This window comes from Mya arenaria, chromosome 9 (assembly GCF_026914265.1).
Source record: "Mya arenaria isolate MELC-2E11 chromosome 9, ASM2691426v1".
NCBI lineage: Eukaryota > Metazoa > Mollusca > Bivalvia > Myida > Myidae > Mya > Mya arenaria.
Genome location: NC_069130.1, coordinates 61587656 through 61605347, shown reverse-complemented (window position 1 = coordinate 61605347; position 17692 = coordinate 61587656). Strand labels below are relative to the sequence as shown.

At 34.2% G+C, this 17692-nt stretch overlaps 2 protein-coding genes across 2 annotated transcripts; one reads left to right on the top strand and one right to left on the bottom strand.

The window, feature by feature from the left end:
* Positions 1 to 370: 370 nt before the first annotated feature.
* Positions 371 to 6411, top strand: LOC128203029 (uncharacterized). Its single transcript, XM_052904271.1, has 5 exons — positions 371 to 505; positions 1712 to 1857; positions 2465 to 2598; positions 3252 to 3318; positions 4437 to 6411. Exons 1-5 carry the CDS (start codon positions 432 to 434, stop codon positions 4565 to 4567), a joined length of 552 nt encoding a protein of 183 aa, XP_052760231.1. The 5' UTR covers positions 371 to 431; the 3' UTR covers positions 4568 to 6411.
* Positions 6412 to 8556: 2145 nt separating this feature from the next.
* LOC128245492 (uncharacterized) lies at positions 8557 to 17432 on the bottom strand. Its single transcript, XM_052963676.1, has 6 exons — positions 17214 to 17432; positions 16708 to 16773; positions 15616 to 15701; positions 13079 to 13196; positions 12268 to 12326; positions 8557 to 8956 (listed from the first exon to the last, which is right to left on the bottom strand). The coding sequence occupies exons 1-6, from the start codon at positions 17424 to 17426 to the stop codon at positions 8851 to 8853; spliced, it is 648 nt and encodes a 215-aa protein (XP_052819636.1). The 5' UTR covers positions 17427 to 17432; the 3' UTR covers positions 8557 to 8850.
* Between the last annotated feature and the right edge of the window lie 260 nt (positions 17433 to 17692).

Genomic DNA, 17692 nt, shown 5'->3' with positions numbered 1-17692 from the left:
CACCCTTGTATCTTTAAATACTGGATACACAGGGTGGCCGCCAGTTTTGATTGACGTACTAGTGTCTGTTTCATTTTTTGGCACTGTTAGATACCCTGTTTGCTCGCATCTAAATCACAAAGCGATGCAGAGGCCGGGCGTCGTTTTATTGCCATCGCAGCTCATTGTCAACTTTCAGTACTTCAAACTTATAGGTTCAACATGTATTTTACAGGTACAGCGGTCAGTTTGGGGCCATATTGAATGGAACAAGTGGGTTCCAAGCTTTCTCTTTCTGTCGCCCGTTTGAAAAGTAGTTGCGTGTAACCAATATTGTTTGCCGTTGATTTTCTTTATGGTTATTTTACTTTAGGTTAAAATTGTGGTTGCCATTTGTAAACAATCAGTTGCCACTAGAAATTTTTGACATTTTTTACCTTTAAGTCTCGAAAATGTGGCAGTATTTCTTTGCACATGCAGCTTACCATGGTGTGAGATGGTTTCCTCAAGGAAACAGATGGAAAATGTAAAATTCCTTATTATCAAATTAATTGATGTGTTGTCATTTTTATTAGTGGCACAAAAAATTATGAATTTATTTCGATTAACTTTTAACTGCCACACCAATTGATTTTCTTACCAGTAAAACATTGCCAGAGTGTACAAAATAAAAAGTCTTCTATGCGGTCAAGAGAGATTGTTGCAGGATAAATGTAATTTTCATAATCCATATAGTAAAACATATCAATGACATATTTTTATGTGTGATTCATCTGGCATGGGGGTGTCAGACATACAATCAAATCTAAGTTTGCCATTAAAATTTTGTGCCATGTATGCTGACATTTGGTTTACACATGTAACTGTGCCATCCTAATGATGTCATTGACCAATTAGCTCAATATAAAATGGAAGATTAGAGCGCGAGTTATTATAACAGACACTTTATGGTCTAATTGCTAGCAGTGTTGTTTAAAGGGGCTGTTGTCTGTATGATGAAATAGCTAAAAAAAAAATTGTTGAAAACTGACATAAACATTGAAACTTACTAAATGAAGTACCACATATTTTACAATGAATTCTTTTTTAGCAGTTTTTTTGTATTTTTCCATTAAAAAAGATTGTCTACCTTGTAGAATTCATTCCTTATGTGTGATTGGCTAGTCAATGTTATCATGTGATATTACCAAGTTAGGTATATAGTTGAGGGTAAGCCTTTCTAGCACAGTGGATACTACACTGGACTGCAATTTTGGCGACCCCGTTTGAACCCAGTCTCCGACTCCATTTTTTTTTTACATTTTGGTATTTTCTTTACAATTATGATATCAAAGAGTAAACCATTTTATTAAATAATTGTCCTGAGATCTGGTGTACAGTCCCTTTAATTTTAGATATAAAGGGGGAAAAAAACACAAGAATACGTATTCTAGTAATCCTAAACCTGTTCGCATGACCAGCTGTCATGATAAAGCAAAGATGATTTAAGTGCAACTGACACTGGAATAAAACTTTTTTCCTTATATGTGAAGAAATCATTTTATGAATTAAGTAAATAAATAAATTTGTTAGACTGTTTCAGTTTATTGTAAAGTGTGACTTATGATAACTTGTTGTTTTTTCTTGATAGCATTTTCTTAAAAATGGATGCAGTTAAATTGATGAACAAAATATAAATTTGGTGTATCTTTTCATCTGATTGTATTTCTATTTGTTGTCTTTCTTAAAATAGGGCATTACTGATGTTGGTGCTGTCAATCATAGCAGTAGGTGCCCAGATTTTTGTGATCAGCCACTATGAACGATCTTCACGATACTGTGAACAGCCACTGCTCACCCTCCAAGTTATTTCCATTATCCTGTCCTCTTTTACCGTGGGTAAGGAAGATTTCTAAACCGGGACTTGAGCGTTTAATATTGCCAAACAAATAAATCTTTAATTTTGTATTAACTTACGATTTAATAAGCTAAATACACACATTTATTTTTGACAAACATCACAGTTCAACTGAATACATTTGCAGTCATTGAAATTAGACTTTTTGATGAACAAGCCTGAATTCTTATACTATTGTTTGGCATCAAATTTTTCAAAAAGCCCTGCTATATAATATTCAAAATTTGAGCAAGCCAGGAAGATATTTTAGTACCAGAACAGGGCTTGCAGGCTTGTGCAAGTTTCAAGCACTGCATTTGGATAATGCAAACCATAAGTAAAATTATCCTACAGTCTATTTCACATTACTACAAATTTCAAGGTTGATGTAATCAAATTGCTTGTAGCACTAACCCATCTTTGGCAACATCTTAAATTAATGTTATTTCCAACCACATTTGCTTCATTATGAAACAAAAACATATATTCTTCTTATTAATACAAGCATTTGTTTAAGTTTTTTTTATATAATATTAACTTAATTAGAACATTAATATTAAATCAGAGTAATGTAGATGTATTTGAATAAAAAAATGTCTTCTTTTCCAGGTTTCACTTTCTTGTTCAGTGTGTTGATCCCTGTGCCGCGGGGGGTCAAGATTGTCTTCCACATTTTTGGACTAGGCTGCCTCATTGTAGGATTCTGGCAAATCTACTCTGTGATTGTCTCCTATGAGACTTGTGTAAGTAGTTTACTGTATATTGTACATACTTATATTTTTGGTTTGTGAAGACAGCTGAAAGGTGAAAAAAATGCTCTCGAGTCCTTTTTCCTGGCATAAACTAGTACTGTCCTTTGGGAGGTCATGAGAATGTACCCTTTGTGATAATTGAACGCAAGGTAGACACCTTTACAACTGGCCCACTCTCACCCAGTATATTATAAATGTTGCTTTATTTGGGGCATTTTTAAGTGAACTGAAAGTTCTTTTGAAATACATGTAAGCTCAACTGATATGAATCACATTGGAGACTATTTCTTTGGTATCAACCAGTATTTGTGTTCTTGTAGAATGGCCAAAATGAGTACCTAAAAATGTCAGAAATAAAGCATTTAAGCATATAAAGGGTTGTATCAGTATATATGATGGGTGAAATGGTCTAGTGGTATAGGTGTCTCGCTATTCACCTATGAATGCGTTCTATTGCCGGCCTGGGCGCATGTGAGTTTGGTTTGTGGTCACCAAGCGGGACATGTGGGTTTTCTTAGGGTACTCTGGTTTCCCCCACAGCACAAGACCACACTCTTGTGTAACATCATACCAATGAGAGTGATTAATCGTTGTAAAGCAAGTAAGTTTAAAAGTAAAACATTGAAAGTGCTTTTTTCCTTCAGAGTGTGAATACACCGGAGCTGTATTTCCTGACCCAAATCTGCGCTATCTTATCTGGGGTTTCAATTGGTATGTATCATTGCTGAAACTTATCAATCAGCCTGCTTTGAAGGGACTCAATCACATTTTATAAGGTCTGACATTGAAATTTTTTTGCTTGTGAAATGCAAACAAAAAACTTGTTTGATGATAAAACATTCTATGGAAAGTTTTAAATACAGCTCAATAGTGAATGAATGTTCCAAAATGTTGCAGCAAATGCCCAATGCCCAAAAAACTATAAATGCTTTTGGAAAGTGCATTTTTGTGAACATGGATTAACCTAAATCTGTTCAAATGAATATCGGTACCAGTTTCTGTTTGTAATTGATTTCTACAAAATTGAAAACAATTCTGCCTAAAAAACAACAGTATATGAGGGACCCTTTAGTAATGCACAAAGAATTAAAGAAAAAATGCTTACCGGTGGTTGATATGGAGTTATCAGTGATCTAAAATTGATATTTCACTGTTTCAAACGGTGCAAATATGAAATTGATATTTTTCACTGTATGAAATTTTAGCCTCGTCTCAGTTTTAAATCAAAGGTCAGTGCGCACAGGGCTGGGACACACTTTCAATGATATCATTCCAGAAATGACGTTACATGCACATACAAACTGGCGTGTTTTTCTTACAACATGTTATTAAATTACTTTTAACTCAAATTTTAGGCATATGATAAAAAGAAAAAATGTTTGTTGTAGTGTAATATCACTATATATTTCACCTTGTCAACGCCAAAAGTGAATATTTTATTCATGGCTATGCCAAAGGCCTGTTATACTTGAGGCCCATCTCTTGCTGGGGGTGAAAAAAGATTGTAGGACTTATTATAGGACTGTTACTGCACCCACTGACCAAGCTATTGAAATTTCACACAATGAGTGCGAAGTGCAAGTTATGTAATATCATTTTAGTCATGCAATTTAGGTGTATGAGGCAATTGTTCTGTGTCATTTTGTCAAGATAACCGTGCAATAAGTAACGTACATGTATTAAACTATCATCATAGTAGTTCACATACTACTTATTGTGCAGTAGAAGAATGAATGTTTCTGTAAAATTGTTACATGTTTAAATGCATATGAAAAACAGATTTAAGGTTACTAATTTCCTGTAATATTATGTGAACTTATTTGTTCCAGTCTTTCTGCTGGTTGTTTTCCCCTTCTGGCTTGTGAATGCCTGGAAGACCGGGATCGTCATGGACCCCTACAGCCGCACTGGAATCTGCTATGAACCCGCAAAGTGTTGTACATGTATCTGGCATATCTAAAACAACTGGATAATTTTTGAGGCATTGTAGAATAAACAGTGTATTTGGAATATTGAAAAAAGAAGCTAGTAGTTTGGGGTATATTTGATTTTTAAAGGCAAAAAAGTGAACTTAGATTATTCATGCATTGTTTGTTAACAAAGGGTTGTATTGATATTAGCATTGGAAGTTTGTGAACCATAATTTGGTTGAATATAAATGTATATATATTATGTATGTATTATTCATGATACATGTTTGCAGTGGCAGTGACTTTGTTAGATTTGTGAAGGGGAGATTTGATTAATTATAGCAAGAGGAAGAGACAAGAAACAAGACTTTTTTGGAACAGTCTGTTTAAGGGACAACCTTAAAGGTTACTAATAATTCTTTATTTCGGAGGACGTGTAAAAATGCATCACATGAAGTAACAATTTAGCCAATGCAAAGAACATTTGATTAATGATTGAATTTATATTAAGTGTCGGTTTAAGTTGCTTAAATGAATTGATTCTTATGAACCAGTTAAATTTGAATATTGATGACCCTGGTTCATTTCTGTCCTAGAAAATGTGAACTATTTAATGAAAAATTACATATAAAACATTTTCTTGGCCTTCAAAGATAGCAAAGATATTATATATGTCCAGTTTCTGTTGAAATAAGTGCAAAAATAAAAACTGAAATGGCTTGATCTATAATTTACTTTCGTCATTCATTTTACATCATAAGTATTCTGCAAGCAACTACCTTTCAAATCATACCAAAATTATATGGAGGTCAATTAAGGCATCAACATTTAGAGACCTAGATTATGGGTGGGGTGGTTATACAGTAGAATTTCATTAATCACTGATTTACAAATATAATGGGTAATTATACTCATTGTATGAATTAGTTTGGTTTTCTGTTTTTGTATTATACTAACAAGTTCTTGCCTTTTTTGTCCATTGAAAATTGTATGCATATCTATTTACAAGTATAAAGCGTATATAAATTGCTTGCATTTACTGATTAAAGCATTCTGAGATTTTGGGCAATTTTCTGTCATCTTGTTTAAATACTTGTTTGTAAAATTTAAAACTTTTTATAACTAAGATGACTATTTTAATGTCCAAGTAAACTGTCACATCATTTTGTTGAAATTTCTTATTCTTGCCTTTTTTGTCCATTGAAAATTGTATGCATATCTATTTACAAGTATAAAGCGTATATAAATTGCTTGCATTTACTGATTAAAGCATTCTGAGATTTTGGGCAATTTTCTGTCATCTTGTTTAAATACTTGTTTGTAAAATTTAAAACTTTTTATAACTAAGATGACTATTTTAATGTCCAAGTAAACTGTCACATCATTTTGTTGAAATCTCTTATTTATTCTTAATATTCTATATATATATATATATATATATATATATATAAATGCACATGTACAATAGAAAATGAAGTTAAAAGCATTTTGGATTTCAAGTTTGTGTTAATATGTTAACCCCTGATTTTTTTATACGCAATATAATTATGCCATTTGCATTTATAGCTAGCAAACCCTGAGGGCTGAACATTAAAAAGTTCTTTTTTATGACCATTTTAGAATTTTTTCATATTCAACCCTCTACCAAAATAATCAAACTATAATATATTTCATATTTTATAATGTATTAACCAGTCAGCTGGTCTGACTTTTTTGTGTATACTTCTCATCTTTATGTCTTTTGACTGTTACCAATTAAAAATAAACATCTTATGAAAAGATTGACTTATTACTTTTGCAAAGATTGGTCAACAAGTTATAACATTAAATGAATCCCTCTTGTTGGCTTGCGATTGTGTAACAAGTTATAACATTAAATTTATTTTTCTTGTTGGTTTGCGATTGTAAAACAAGTAGTTTCAACATTAAATTAATTATTCTCGATGCCATGTGATTTCAAAACAAGTTCACAAGATCAATCACTCTTGTCACAGCTCAAACTCAGGTATGGCAGTTGGGTCTCACACTGTTGGTTAATTCAGAGTACATTGAGAAGACCCACAGCCTCAAACAACCAAATTAACATGCCCCAAGCTGGGAATCAAACTTTTGGTGCCCTTTCATCATGATGGGCGGAAGCAACCACTGCGTTAACCAGCAGACATGAGCATGTAAATTTTGTAAGTTGTCAAGAGGCTTTTGGCCAGTTGACTCATTAGAATGATTTATTTCATAGTTATTATTGGTTAAAAATTGACCAGAGTTTAACGGCTACCAATACAGATATTGGATAGTTTCGATCAAACCAAGTCTTGTTCACTTTTATACTAATAGTTGCAGACAAACATATCATAATTCTATTCTATGTATTTGCAAACATAAGTTGAAATAGTTTTTTTCTTATTTATTGCTCCCTTGGTATATATATATAATATTGTCTTTAATAACTTGAATGAAAACTACATAGTACATGCACATACATCTACCAAAAAAACAAAAGATTTTTCACAGTAATAATTGATGTTGAAATTGTATACATTACTTTTCAGAGAAATGTATATAGCAGTAGTACTTGCAAAATTAAACTAAACATAAACCAGACCCAACATCATTACATGTGATCAACGTTTAATTAAACCCGAAATGAGTGTGTGATCCTCAAACCCCTGACATAATGTTGTGACTGTGATCCAATAAGAACAGAAATATAATATACTACTCCAACCAGTATAAACCAGCCCTACAAGGCCAACACCAACACTTGTCTGTGATTTTTACAGTTAAAAAAAGGGGCATGACTCAATCAAGCCTGAGCTATAGGCTCTTCCAAACATGTATATTGTCCCTGGCAACTTGTGTACCATATTTCATATGAAAATCTTAAACGGCTTTTGTGTTATGGCCAAGTCTAAAGTTTTTTCACGACAACGACCCAGAGAAAACACCCAAGGCTATGACAATACTGTGACTTTTCCTCCACAAAACAGACAAGGTAAGAATATGTCACCAAAATTTCATTGATATACTTAAATAAGTGTTGGAAATATGAATCAGCTCAAATACTTGACCTAGTTTGATGACCTTGAGCTTTGACTGCCATGGTTCCAACATGATGGTTATAAACCATGTGACCATGTTCATTTGAATCTTTTCATACTGTACATATATGAGATATGGACAAGAAGTAAAAACATAAAACATGACCCAGTAGTGTGACCTAGACCCAGCAAGGTTCCAACATCGGTTCTGCACATAAACTTGATTAGTATTATAACATATTTCATTAGTGTATCTGATATGAAGCAGACACATGGTCAGGCTCCCACCCTTGTTATCATAGAATTTTAAAAATACTTGCTAATGCAATGTAGCAATGTACTGTTCAACATGAATTTATCAGTATACCACTAACAATGTAGAAACAACATGGCAATATAATAATTATGCAAGATGTTCCAATGTTACATAAATGGTTATTAGCATACAGCAGTTGTTAGTTTATGCAATTGTTGTGCAGATATTGGCACCAGTGTTTCAACTGAGCTGCAGATCTTGAAGATCAAATAGATGTAGTTATTTGAAAACAAGTTATACTTGCAACAAAGATGTTGAGAAACTCTATATATTTAGTTTTAATTCCTAAAAGCTAAAATAAACAATTCAAAATGATGCACAATGAGAAGACAGATGAGCCAGCATGCGGAGCTCTTGTTAATGTTTTTTTCTGCCATTACACAGTATAAATCCATGCTAAAACAGTCCACACATAGTAACACAAATTGATTTAGTCAGGTCAATGTTTTAAAACATATGATCATTGGGTTTTCTAATTTGCAAATTGATTCAACATTTCTTTTTTACAATATCGGCTTATCAAAGTATGCTCGTAAAATATAAACTTGAAAGTAAAAAAATAATCTGTATAAATGATGTTAGATGTGAACTGCTTAAAAGAAACAGCATTCAACTGCCATGTTTTGATAAGACAAACTAGTAAACACTAAAGACAGTTCATGTATATATATATATATATATATATATATATATATATATATATATATATATATATATATAGCTTCATTCTGGATTACACTGTTCACATAGTCATAAATATATCACATTACGGCCAAACATTCTCATCCTCGACTGAAAGTGTCCAAAACTTCCCGCAAAAACGTTGACAAAGTATTTCTGGGTAAAAAAGTGCTTGTATATTGATAAGTAAAAAGAATGCCAGAAATTAAACATAACAAATGCTTTTTTTTAACAAATAGAATCCACAATACACCCCATGTTATCAAAATCTGGACGAGAATGTAATGAACAACCAGTCCTAGACAGGGAGAACACTTTGGGTAGTCTTTGAGGCTGCAGCATAGAACACTTTCGAGAAAAACTTCATGCCTGTCTGCCCACCAGGTATATAACTCATAATGTACCTGAAATAAAAAACATTAAAACTTACTGAACCTTTTATTAATTCAATTATTAATCAAGTTCATAATTGGCAATAAATTTGTATGAGGGAAGCTGTATTAAACTTATACTATATTTTTAAAAGGTACGTTAGCGACTGTTTTGATAAATCAAACCTTTAATTGACTTTGCTAAAAGTGTGTCCCAGCCCAGCGTGTGCTGAGGTTTGAATTGGATGTGAGAATAGGCTAAAATTTCAAAAGAATGAAAAATATCAAATTAATATTTTCTTTTTTTAACCAGTGAAATATGTATTTTATTCTACTAATTAATCTGTATAAACCACGGAAAGCATATAATAAATGTAGGTATCTTCATCAATGTATGCCTTTATTAACACTAAATACATGTATTTTTAATATAGCTGGCAATCACTCTCCAATGCCTAGTGCCAGGAGAGGGAGTCACTCATACCATTTTAATGTTACTATGTTTTTCTATAATACAATTATTAAGTCCAAGACTTGAAAATTAAACGAGGACTTCCCACACTAGGGGGCCATTTCAAGAAAGAGCTTAGTCAATTTTAGTCGAAAATTAACATTTAAGTGAAATGAACTGTAAGCCAATATCAAACAAGAGATGTTTGTCAAACATTATGCCCCCCTGAGCGCCATGTTGTCAGGATTATATGGACAATTGAATGAAATATGCATGGACCAAAATGACAGCTGATTTGTCACTGAAATTGGATGCCATTGAGGCAGTTTTAAGATTATGACCATTCAAAGTTTGAGGATATAGTGTGATATGACCATGACCTTTGACTCTATGACCTCAAAATCCATAGGAGTCATCAGCTGGTCACCAAAAATCTGAATGTCAAGTTTGAGGGCCATGGGTGCTGGCATTGACAAGTTATCACACAGACAAGCTTTTTTCGTTCAAGGTCACTGTAACCTTGACCTTGGACCCGATGACCCCTAAAATCATAAGGGGTCATATACAGGTCAGACACAACACCAAGTCAAGTTTGAGGGCCATGGCTGCAGGCTTTGTCGAATTATCACTTGAAACATTTTCGCATTCAAGGTCACTGTGAACTTGACCTTTGACCCAATGACTCCTAAAATCAATAAGTGTCATCTCCTGGTCAGGCCCAACTTCCATGTCAAGTTTGATGATCATAGGTTCAGGCATTGTTGAGATATCACTGGGAGAAGAATTGTTAACTTTTTTGTGTTAAAGGTTACTGTGACCTTGACCTTGGTCTGATGACCCCCAAAGTCAAGAGGGGTCATCTACTGGTCAGGCCCTAATTTCATGTCAAGTTTGATGACAATAGGTCCTGGAATTGTCAAGTTTGCTTTCAATGTCACTGTGACCTTGACCCCTAAAATCAATAGGGGTCATCTACTGGTCAGGCCCAACCTACGAGTCAAGTTTGAGGGCCATGGGTGCAGGCATTGTTGAGCTATCATTCGGACAACCTTTTATCATTCAAAGTCACTGTGACCTTGACCTTTGGCCCAATGACCCCTTAAATAAATAGGGGCCATCTACTGGTCAGGCCCAACCTCCGAGTAAAGTTTGATGGCCATGGGTGCAGGCATTGTCAAGTTATCACTCGGACAACCTTTTACCATTCAAGGTACATGTGACCTTGACCTTTGGCCCAATGACCCCCAAAATCAATAGGGGTCATCTACTGGTCAGGCCTAACCTCCAAGTCAATTATGAGGGCCATGGGTGCAGGCATTGTCGAGTTATCACATGGACAATCTTTTACAATTCAAGGTCACTGTGACCTTAACCTTTGACCCAATGAGCCCCAAAAACAATAGAGGTCAGCTACTGGTCAAGCCCAACCTCCAAGTCAAGTTTGAGGGCCATGGGTGCAGGCATTGTCGAGTTATCACATGGACAACCTTTTACCATTCAAGGTCACTGTTACCTTGACCTTTGGCCCGATGACCCCCAAATACAATAAGGGTCATCTACTGGTCAGGCCCAACCTTCAATTCAATTATGAGGGCCATGGGTGCAGGTATTATTGTGTTATCACTCAGACAACCTTTTACCATTTAAGGTCACTGTGACCTTGTCCTTTAGCCCGATGACCCCCCAAAACAATAGGGGTCATCTACTGGTCAGGCCCAACCTTCATGTCAAGTTTGATGACCATACATCCAGGAATTGTTGAGGTATCACTCGGACAAGCTTTGGTCTACCGACGGACTGACCGACCGTCCGACATACCGACATGCCTGTGCAAAGCAATATACCCCTCTTCTTCGAAGGGGGGGGGGCATAAAAATAAACACAAAGTTGAGGAAATGTCTTTCCCCTGGGGGTTATATGGTTAAATGGAATAGCCCTCAGCAAACCACTATAACATTAAAACAATATGCAGCCTGCTTGCATCAATTCAATAGAAAGGTAAAACTAAGAATGCCACAATGCAACAAAGAACATATTTTCACAATGCAAAGAGAGGGTTTTGGCAAAATGAAAATTTGGTGGAAAGAAAATACAGAGGGAAAAGGGAAATGATCAAATCTAAAAGGTTTATATGCTTCCGTAAACAGGAGCACAAACTTTGACCCAAGATTAAGTGTAACCTTAACCTTAAACATACAGACATTAATATTGCTGGTGACACACAGTCATGTCTTGATGAATATGTGCGCCAAGCATTTTTTCCCACCCTTTTTGGGGCTGAGATTTGGCCCCATTCCCCACTTAAAAAAGTATACTAGTTAGTATATCTTTCTCCTACCCTGCTTAAAAAATCCCCCTTTTTTAGGAGGAGCATTGCCCTCTTTAACATTTAGCAATTGTAGCAATATAGTGCCATTCATGAATATCTCCATAGATTTGTTGAATAAAAGGTTTGAAAACAAGTTGAACATTATATGGATCATGTTAGCATGATTCCCCTTTTGCCAAAATGATGCAATTTTTCCCCTATCAAGGGGCCCCACCACGATTCCCTTTAAAACAGAAAGAAACACTGCCAACGGACAGACTGACCGACATACTGACCGACGGACTGACCGACATACTGACCAATAGACTGACCGACATACTGACCGACGGACTGACCGACATACTGACCGACATACTGACCAATAGACTGACCGACCAAAGCAAAGCAATATACCCACTCTTCTTCCACAGAAATGTGTTGTAAGCAATAAAGAAAAGATTGTACAGTGTACAATGTAATACTAGTAGTACTTAGTTTCATCAGTATTAACAGCGTTTAATTTAATTAAATATTGGTTCTGCCCACAGATTGATGGCTATATTTATTACAACTTAAAGCACTTACCAAACTAATGCTAAAATTTGTACTACAGCAAAAAATACTGTCATGACTGTACTGCGCACCTGGAAAATAAAATCAATGTTACATACATAAACTTTTACTTCATACTTACATCCAATGCTCTCAAGAATGACATAAGGGTCAGTATATTCTGCATTTTATTTGTTACAAACATAACAAATTACATTCACATAGCATTATTATTGTCAGTAATTATCAACTATTACAATCTATTCATCAATACATAAGGAAAGAAAAGATAAAACTTTAAATTACCAAGACATACAACATCCAAACCTGATGTATAAATTACAAACATTTGTTAACATTGCTATCCAGTGCATTTTTCTGACCAATAAGGGGCAGAAATTCATCCCCATTCCCAATGCTTAAACCAATATTTTTTCCCAAATATATAAAGAAAACTCCCAAATGTATGTTTTAAAAATAAAAAGCTACATTTTTTTTATTAAATACATGGACCACAAACCATTATTGTACAGAAGAGGCGTATTTGTAAAAATACAAACTTTATCTCATTCTATTATGTTTCTGTTTAACTTTTAAAGCATACTTGCTCATTCCTATGCAAAATTTGAATTCCAAATTTAAGTCAAAATTCTCCAATTTTTCCAATCAGATAGGCCCGGTTTACAGAACATACTGACTGATATCATAGAACTTAAGAGACATAAATCACTGAAAATAAATGCTTAATAAAGTAAAAGTCATGATTGAGTTACATAACAAAAAGGAAGCCTTCATTTTCTCTCTTTTAATAGGGTATAACTATAATTATATATATAAATCTTACCCATATTGAGAAGTATATGGTTGCAAACATGGTTCCAAAATACACTAATGAAAATGGAAGGCGATCTTGTGAGAAAAGGTGTTTTATATGGTTCCATGGACCCCACAGCATGGAGAAACTGAAATATACGGTAATGTGAAAGAATTAAAATGATCAATGGAATCTAACTTGATAACAATAAGTACTCAGAGAAGTGGACGCCAAACTTGTTAAATTTTCTTCACCGTTGGCCAAGGGACATCATGATGACTGACACTTGAGTAAAGACAGATTTACAGGTCTTCTTAAACATGTGTATTTTGGAAAAGTGAACATGTGTATATTTTAATATTTTAATTTTCATCATGATATAACCTAGTGGCTTAAAACAGTTCCTTAGCTTCATGGCTTCAAATATGGCCTTAGCATTGTGGCTTTAAGCAAGGTCTTAGCCACAAGTCCTTAAACAGGATATCAGCCTTGTGGCTTTAAACAGGGTATCAGCCTTGTGGCTTTAAACAGGGTATCAGCCTTGTGGCTTTAAACAGGGCTTTAACCTTGTGGCTTTAAACAAGGTCTTAGTCGCATGTCCTTAAACAGAGTGTCAGTCTTGTGGCTTTAAACAGCGCTTTAGCCTCATGTATTTAAGCAAGGCCTTAGCCACATGTCCTTAAACAGAGTATCAGCCTTGTAGCTTTAAGCAAAGCCTAACAGCATGTCCTTAAACAGAGTATCAGCCTTGTAGCTTTAAGCAAAGCCTAACAGCATGTCCTTAAACAGAGTATCAGCCTTGTAGCTTTAAGCAAAGCCTTACAGCATGTCCTTAAATAGAGTATCAGCTTATGGCTTTAAAGAGAGCCTTAGCCTAGTGGCTTTTAACAGAACCATAGCCCTGTGGCATAAACAGGGCCTTAGCCCCATCGCTTTAGCCTCACATCCTTTAACAGGGCCTAACCCACGTGGCTTTAACCTCACATCCTTTAACAGGGCATAAGCCAAGTGGCTTTAAACTGAGCCTTAGCCTTGTGGCATTAAACAGGGCCTAAGACTCGTGACTTTAAACAGGGCCTGGGCCTCTTGGCTTTAAATAGGGCTTTAGCCTTGTGGCTTTAAACGGGGCCTTAGCCTCATGCTTTTAAACAGGGCCCTACGTTGTGGCTTTTAACAATGATTCACCCTATTGAAGCATTTATAGACTATAGAAAACTTTTGTTTATGGGCTAATTATGTCAACTGCCTGCAAAATATAGGGCTAAGGAAATGTTTAACCATAGAATTGTAAAGCATCTTCATTGTAACAAACAGACGGTCGACTTTATTCTGGACATATTTCGTTTATTGATGAAATATTCATTATATAAATACATATTGTCTTATGTGGACTATGGTACGTTCCCCTCTTACTACGCTTGGAAAAGTATTCTCCAATACAGAAGATTAGATGGAAGGGCAAAATGTTTCCGACTCTGTGGTCCAACTTAATTCATGGTGGCTCACCCAAAACATTATCACACCGGGGAATATTCAAATTTATGGATAGCTGCAAAGGCACCTCCAAGACTATTGTCAATGTGCTCATTTCTAATGAATTTAAGTGCCTCATTTATGACGAGACAATACTCTCGCAACTGTGAAATGTGTCATCTTAGGTGTGAAAGCCTGCCAGAACATATCATGTATACTGTTATAAGATCGATCATGTAAGGCAAACACTGTGGGAACATTTCTTTGACCTTAAAGGTGCGGTTTATTTGAGAAAGTTTATGACTCTAAGCGGGAGAGAACAGTGCCTCAATATCTTATGAAAGCGTGTTTGCTAAGAATGAAATACTCTTCATTATATTGCATTTCGTGTCATTGTTGTTGTTATTGCTTCTATTAATGCTCAATAACTGTAATAACTGCTAATTTTTTTTACTAATCTCATTATCTGAACATTTAGTTTTAGTCTACTACAATATTGATTCAACATACAGAAATCTTGAAGATATTTACGAGCAATAATAACTCGAAACAAATAAGGTAATACAAAGAACTTCGATTTTTTTTTACTCATATAAATGATAATCAAATAATTTTTCACATTTGTATTTCCATTTTATTCAAATAGTTTAAATTTGATTCTCCTTATATGCAGTTTGGAATTTAAAATTTTGCTTTCATCTTTAGGTTCCAAAACCCTGCAATTATTAACAAATAAACCAAACACCTTGAGCAATTACTCATTTATATCTTAATTTTGATAATTCAGTAGTTATCTTCGCATACCATGCGAGTATAGGTGTATTTATCCCTCAAATTTAAAACCACCAGTTCATTTAGTTTGTATGTATATATTTTTCCATTGTTGTGTATATTATAGAAACATGCATTATTTGACGTTTATATTGTACTTTGGTACCGACTAAACCTGCTGTATATATATCATATGTTATGCTCTCCATGTAATATGGAGGAAATAAAAGATCCATCCGTCTATACCGGTAATATTGATTGTGTGGTTATTAATTAGTCTTTTATTCATATTGGACAGTCATTTGTAAAACATAAAATAATACCTGCAAATGATGAACAAACTACCAAGTGTGTAAAGCATGGCAAATTTTCGTGCTTTCAACACAAGCATTGGGATGTAAAGGCATGCCTGAAATGTAACAAGTTAAATATTTAAAGTCATAAAATGAAACGGATTTAACAAGATCAACATTTGGAAATAAAGTTATTAAAAGCATTTATTTAAATCATATTAAAAAAATTAAATATTCTAAACCTCAAGCTGAAAGTGTTTTCATATGTTCAACTTCACTTAAAAAATTATAAACCCCTATCATTAATACCAATTTTCTCCAAATTTCACATAATGCAGTGTTCTCAATAAGAACCGGCTACCGGCCAAAATGGACAGTTCAAATGGCAATAGGGCCGGTTCAAATCAGGAAAACTAAATGAATTTTCAGTAGAATAAGTAGAAGCTGGTCGGTTACTTTACCATTTGAGACGGTTTAACTGAAACTTATTGAGAACCCTGTAATGTACAAATCAACACATTCATTTTCATCTTTAAAATAATATAACATTTCTATGCTTTTTTCTGTTTTCTTTTTCTTTTTTGTTATGGGTGGAATACATTAAGGTGTCACGGACATTACGGACTATGAACATTAATACATACCAGACATAACGGACCAGATTTGGGGACATTACAGACAATATTTCGGGACATTACGGACCATGATATATAATTTTACACACAGTTTGTTTAAACTTTATAACATGTGTATTGTATATTTGCAGACAATGATTTATAATTTCACTCTCAGTTTGTTTTAACTTTATAATGTACCATATTTCGGGATATTACGGACCATGAACTATACTTTTACTCACAGTTTGTTTTAACTTTTTAACATACCATATTTGAGGACAGAATGGACAATGATTTATAATTTTACATATATAACTTTTGTATAATTGTGAATGTGAATATTTATATTTTCGATTGCTTTCTGAAATAAACTTTGGATTTTGGATTTAAGTTTCTCAAGATGGTCCGTAATGTCCCAAATATGGTCCGTTTTTTCCCCAAATCTGGTCCGTAATGTCCGTAATTCACATTAAGTCCCCTTTTGTGTCTTATTAATACTATTTACCAGAGAAAAACAGAATGTTCCAAGGAGCAGGCATATCACAAATCCCAGTATCCTCTGCTTTTTCGACTGAAAAATGGCATTTAAATAAGTCAATTTTGTTTTTAAATCAACAAGAATCACAACTGATTGCATTTTAGATGTCCAATTTTTTGTGATGAGGAGCTAAGACCTTTGAACTAATCAGTTTTAATGGAAACCAGTCATGCCACAATGCATTTTATGACAGAGTTTGAACTTCTTTACAACATAATACTCAGGTATAGTTATTTTTCGCAACGAGTAGTTGCATATGCACCTCAATTTGTTGTATCATATTTATTGTTAAGAATACTTCTCAATCTGAAATGGAAGTTGAATTAAAAAAAAAAAACAGGCATTTTTACTGAGTTTTTTTTCATTTCTTATTTCATTTTCACTGGTGAAATTTGACTTTAATAAATCAATAACCAAATTAAATATATTTCTATAATTTAATGACAATAAAGTGAGGAGGTTCGATGTCTTACTAAGCCAGGAAAGAAAGGGTCTTTTTGAGCTTGTGAAAACCAGCCGTTTGCCACCGCATTTGTGTCTTCATATGAGTCTATTTGAGATTTTCTAAAAGGATTCAGTTTTGAAAAACTGAAAGACCCGCTGGATTCATTTTCTGTCAACAATAAAGGTTCTTTCGATTGACTTTTTGACATATAATCCTTTAAATTTTGACTCAAGTTCGCCATGTTGGAAGCAGCACACAACACTTTTAAAAAACGCCACGCAGTGATTACTTCCATTAGCTTATCTCAATCAAAGCGCTTTTAAAAGCGTTGAATGGCTTTCGGCCTGCAACGTTTTGTGAGTATAGTCAATCTTCTAAATCATGTAAATGTTAAACATGTTTATAAACATAAACATCTGAAGATAGTATATGCTCGCTCTTAATTTCCTTCGCAAAAACTTTTAGTTTAATGTTGATTCTCAATGAGATCATGAGGTATACGTCACG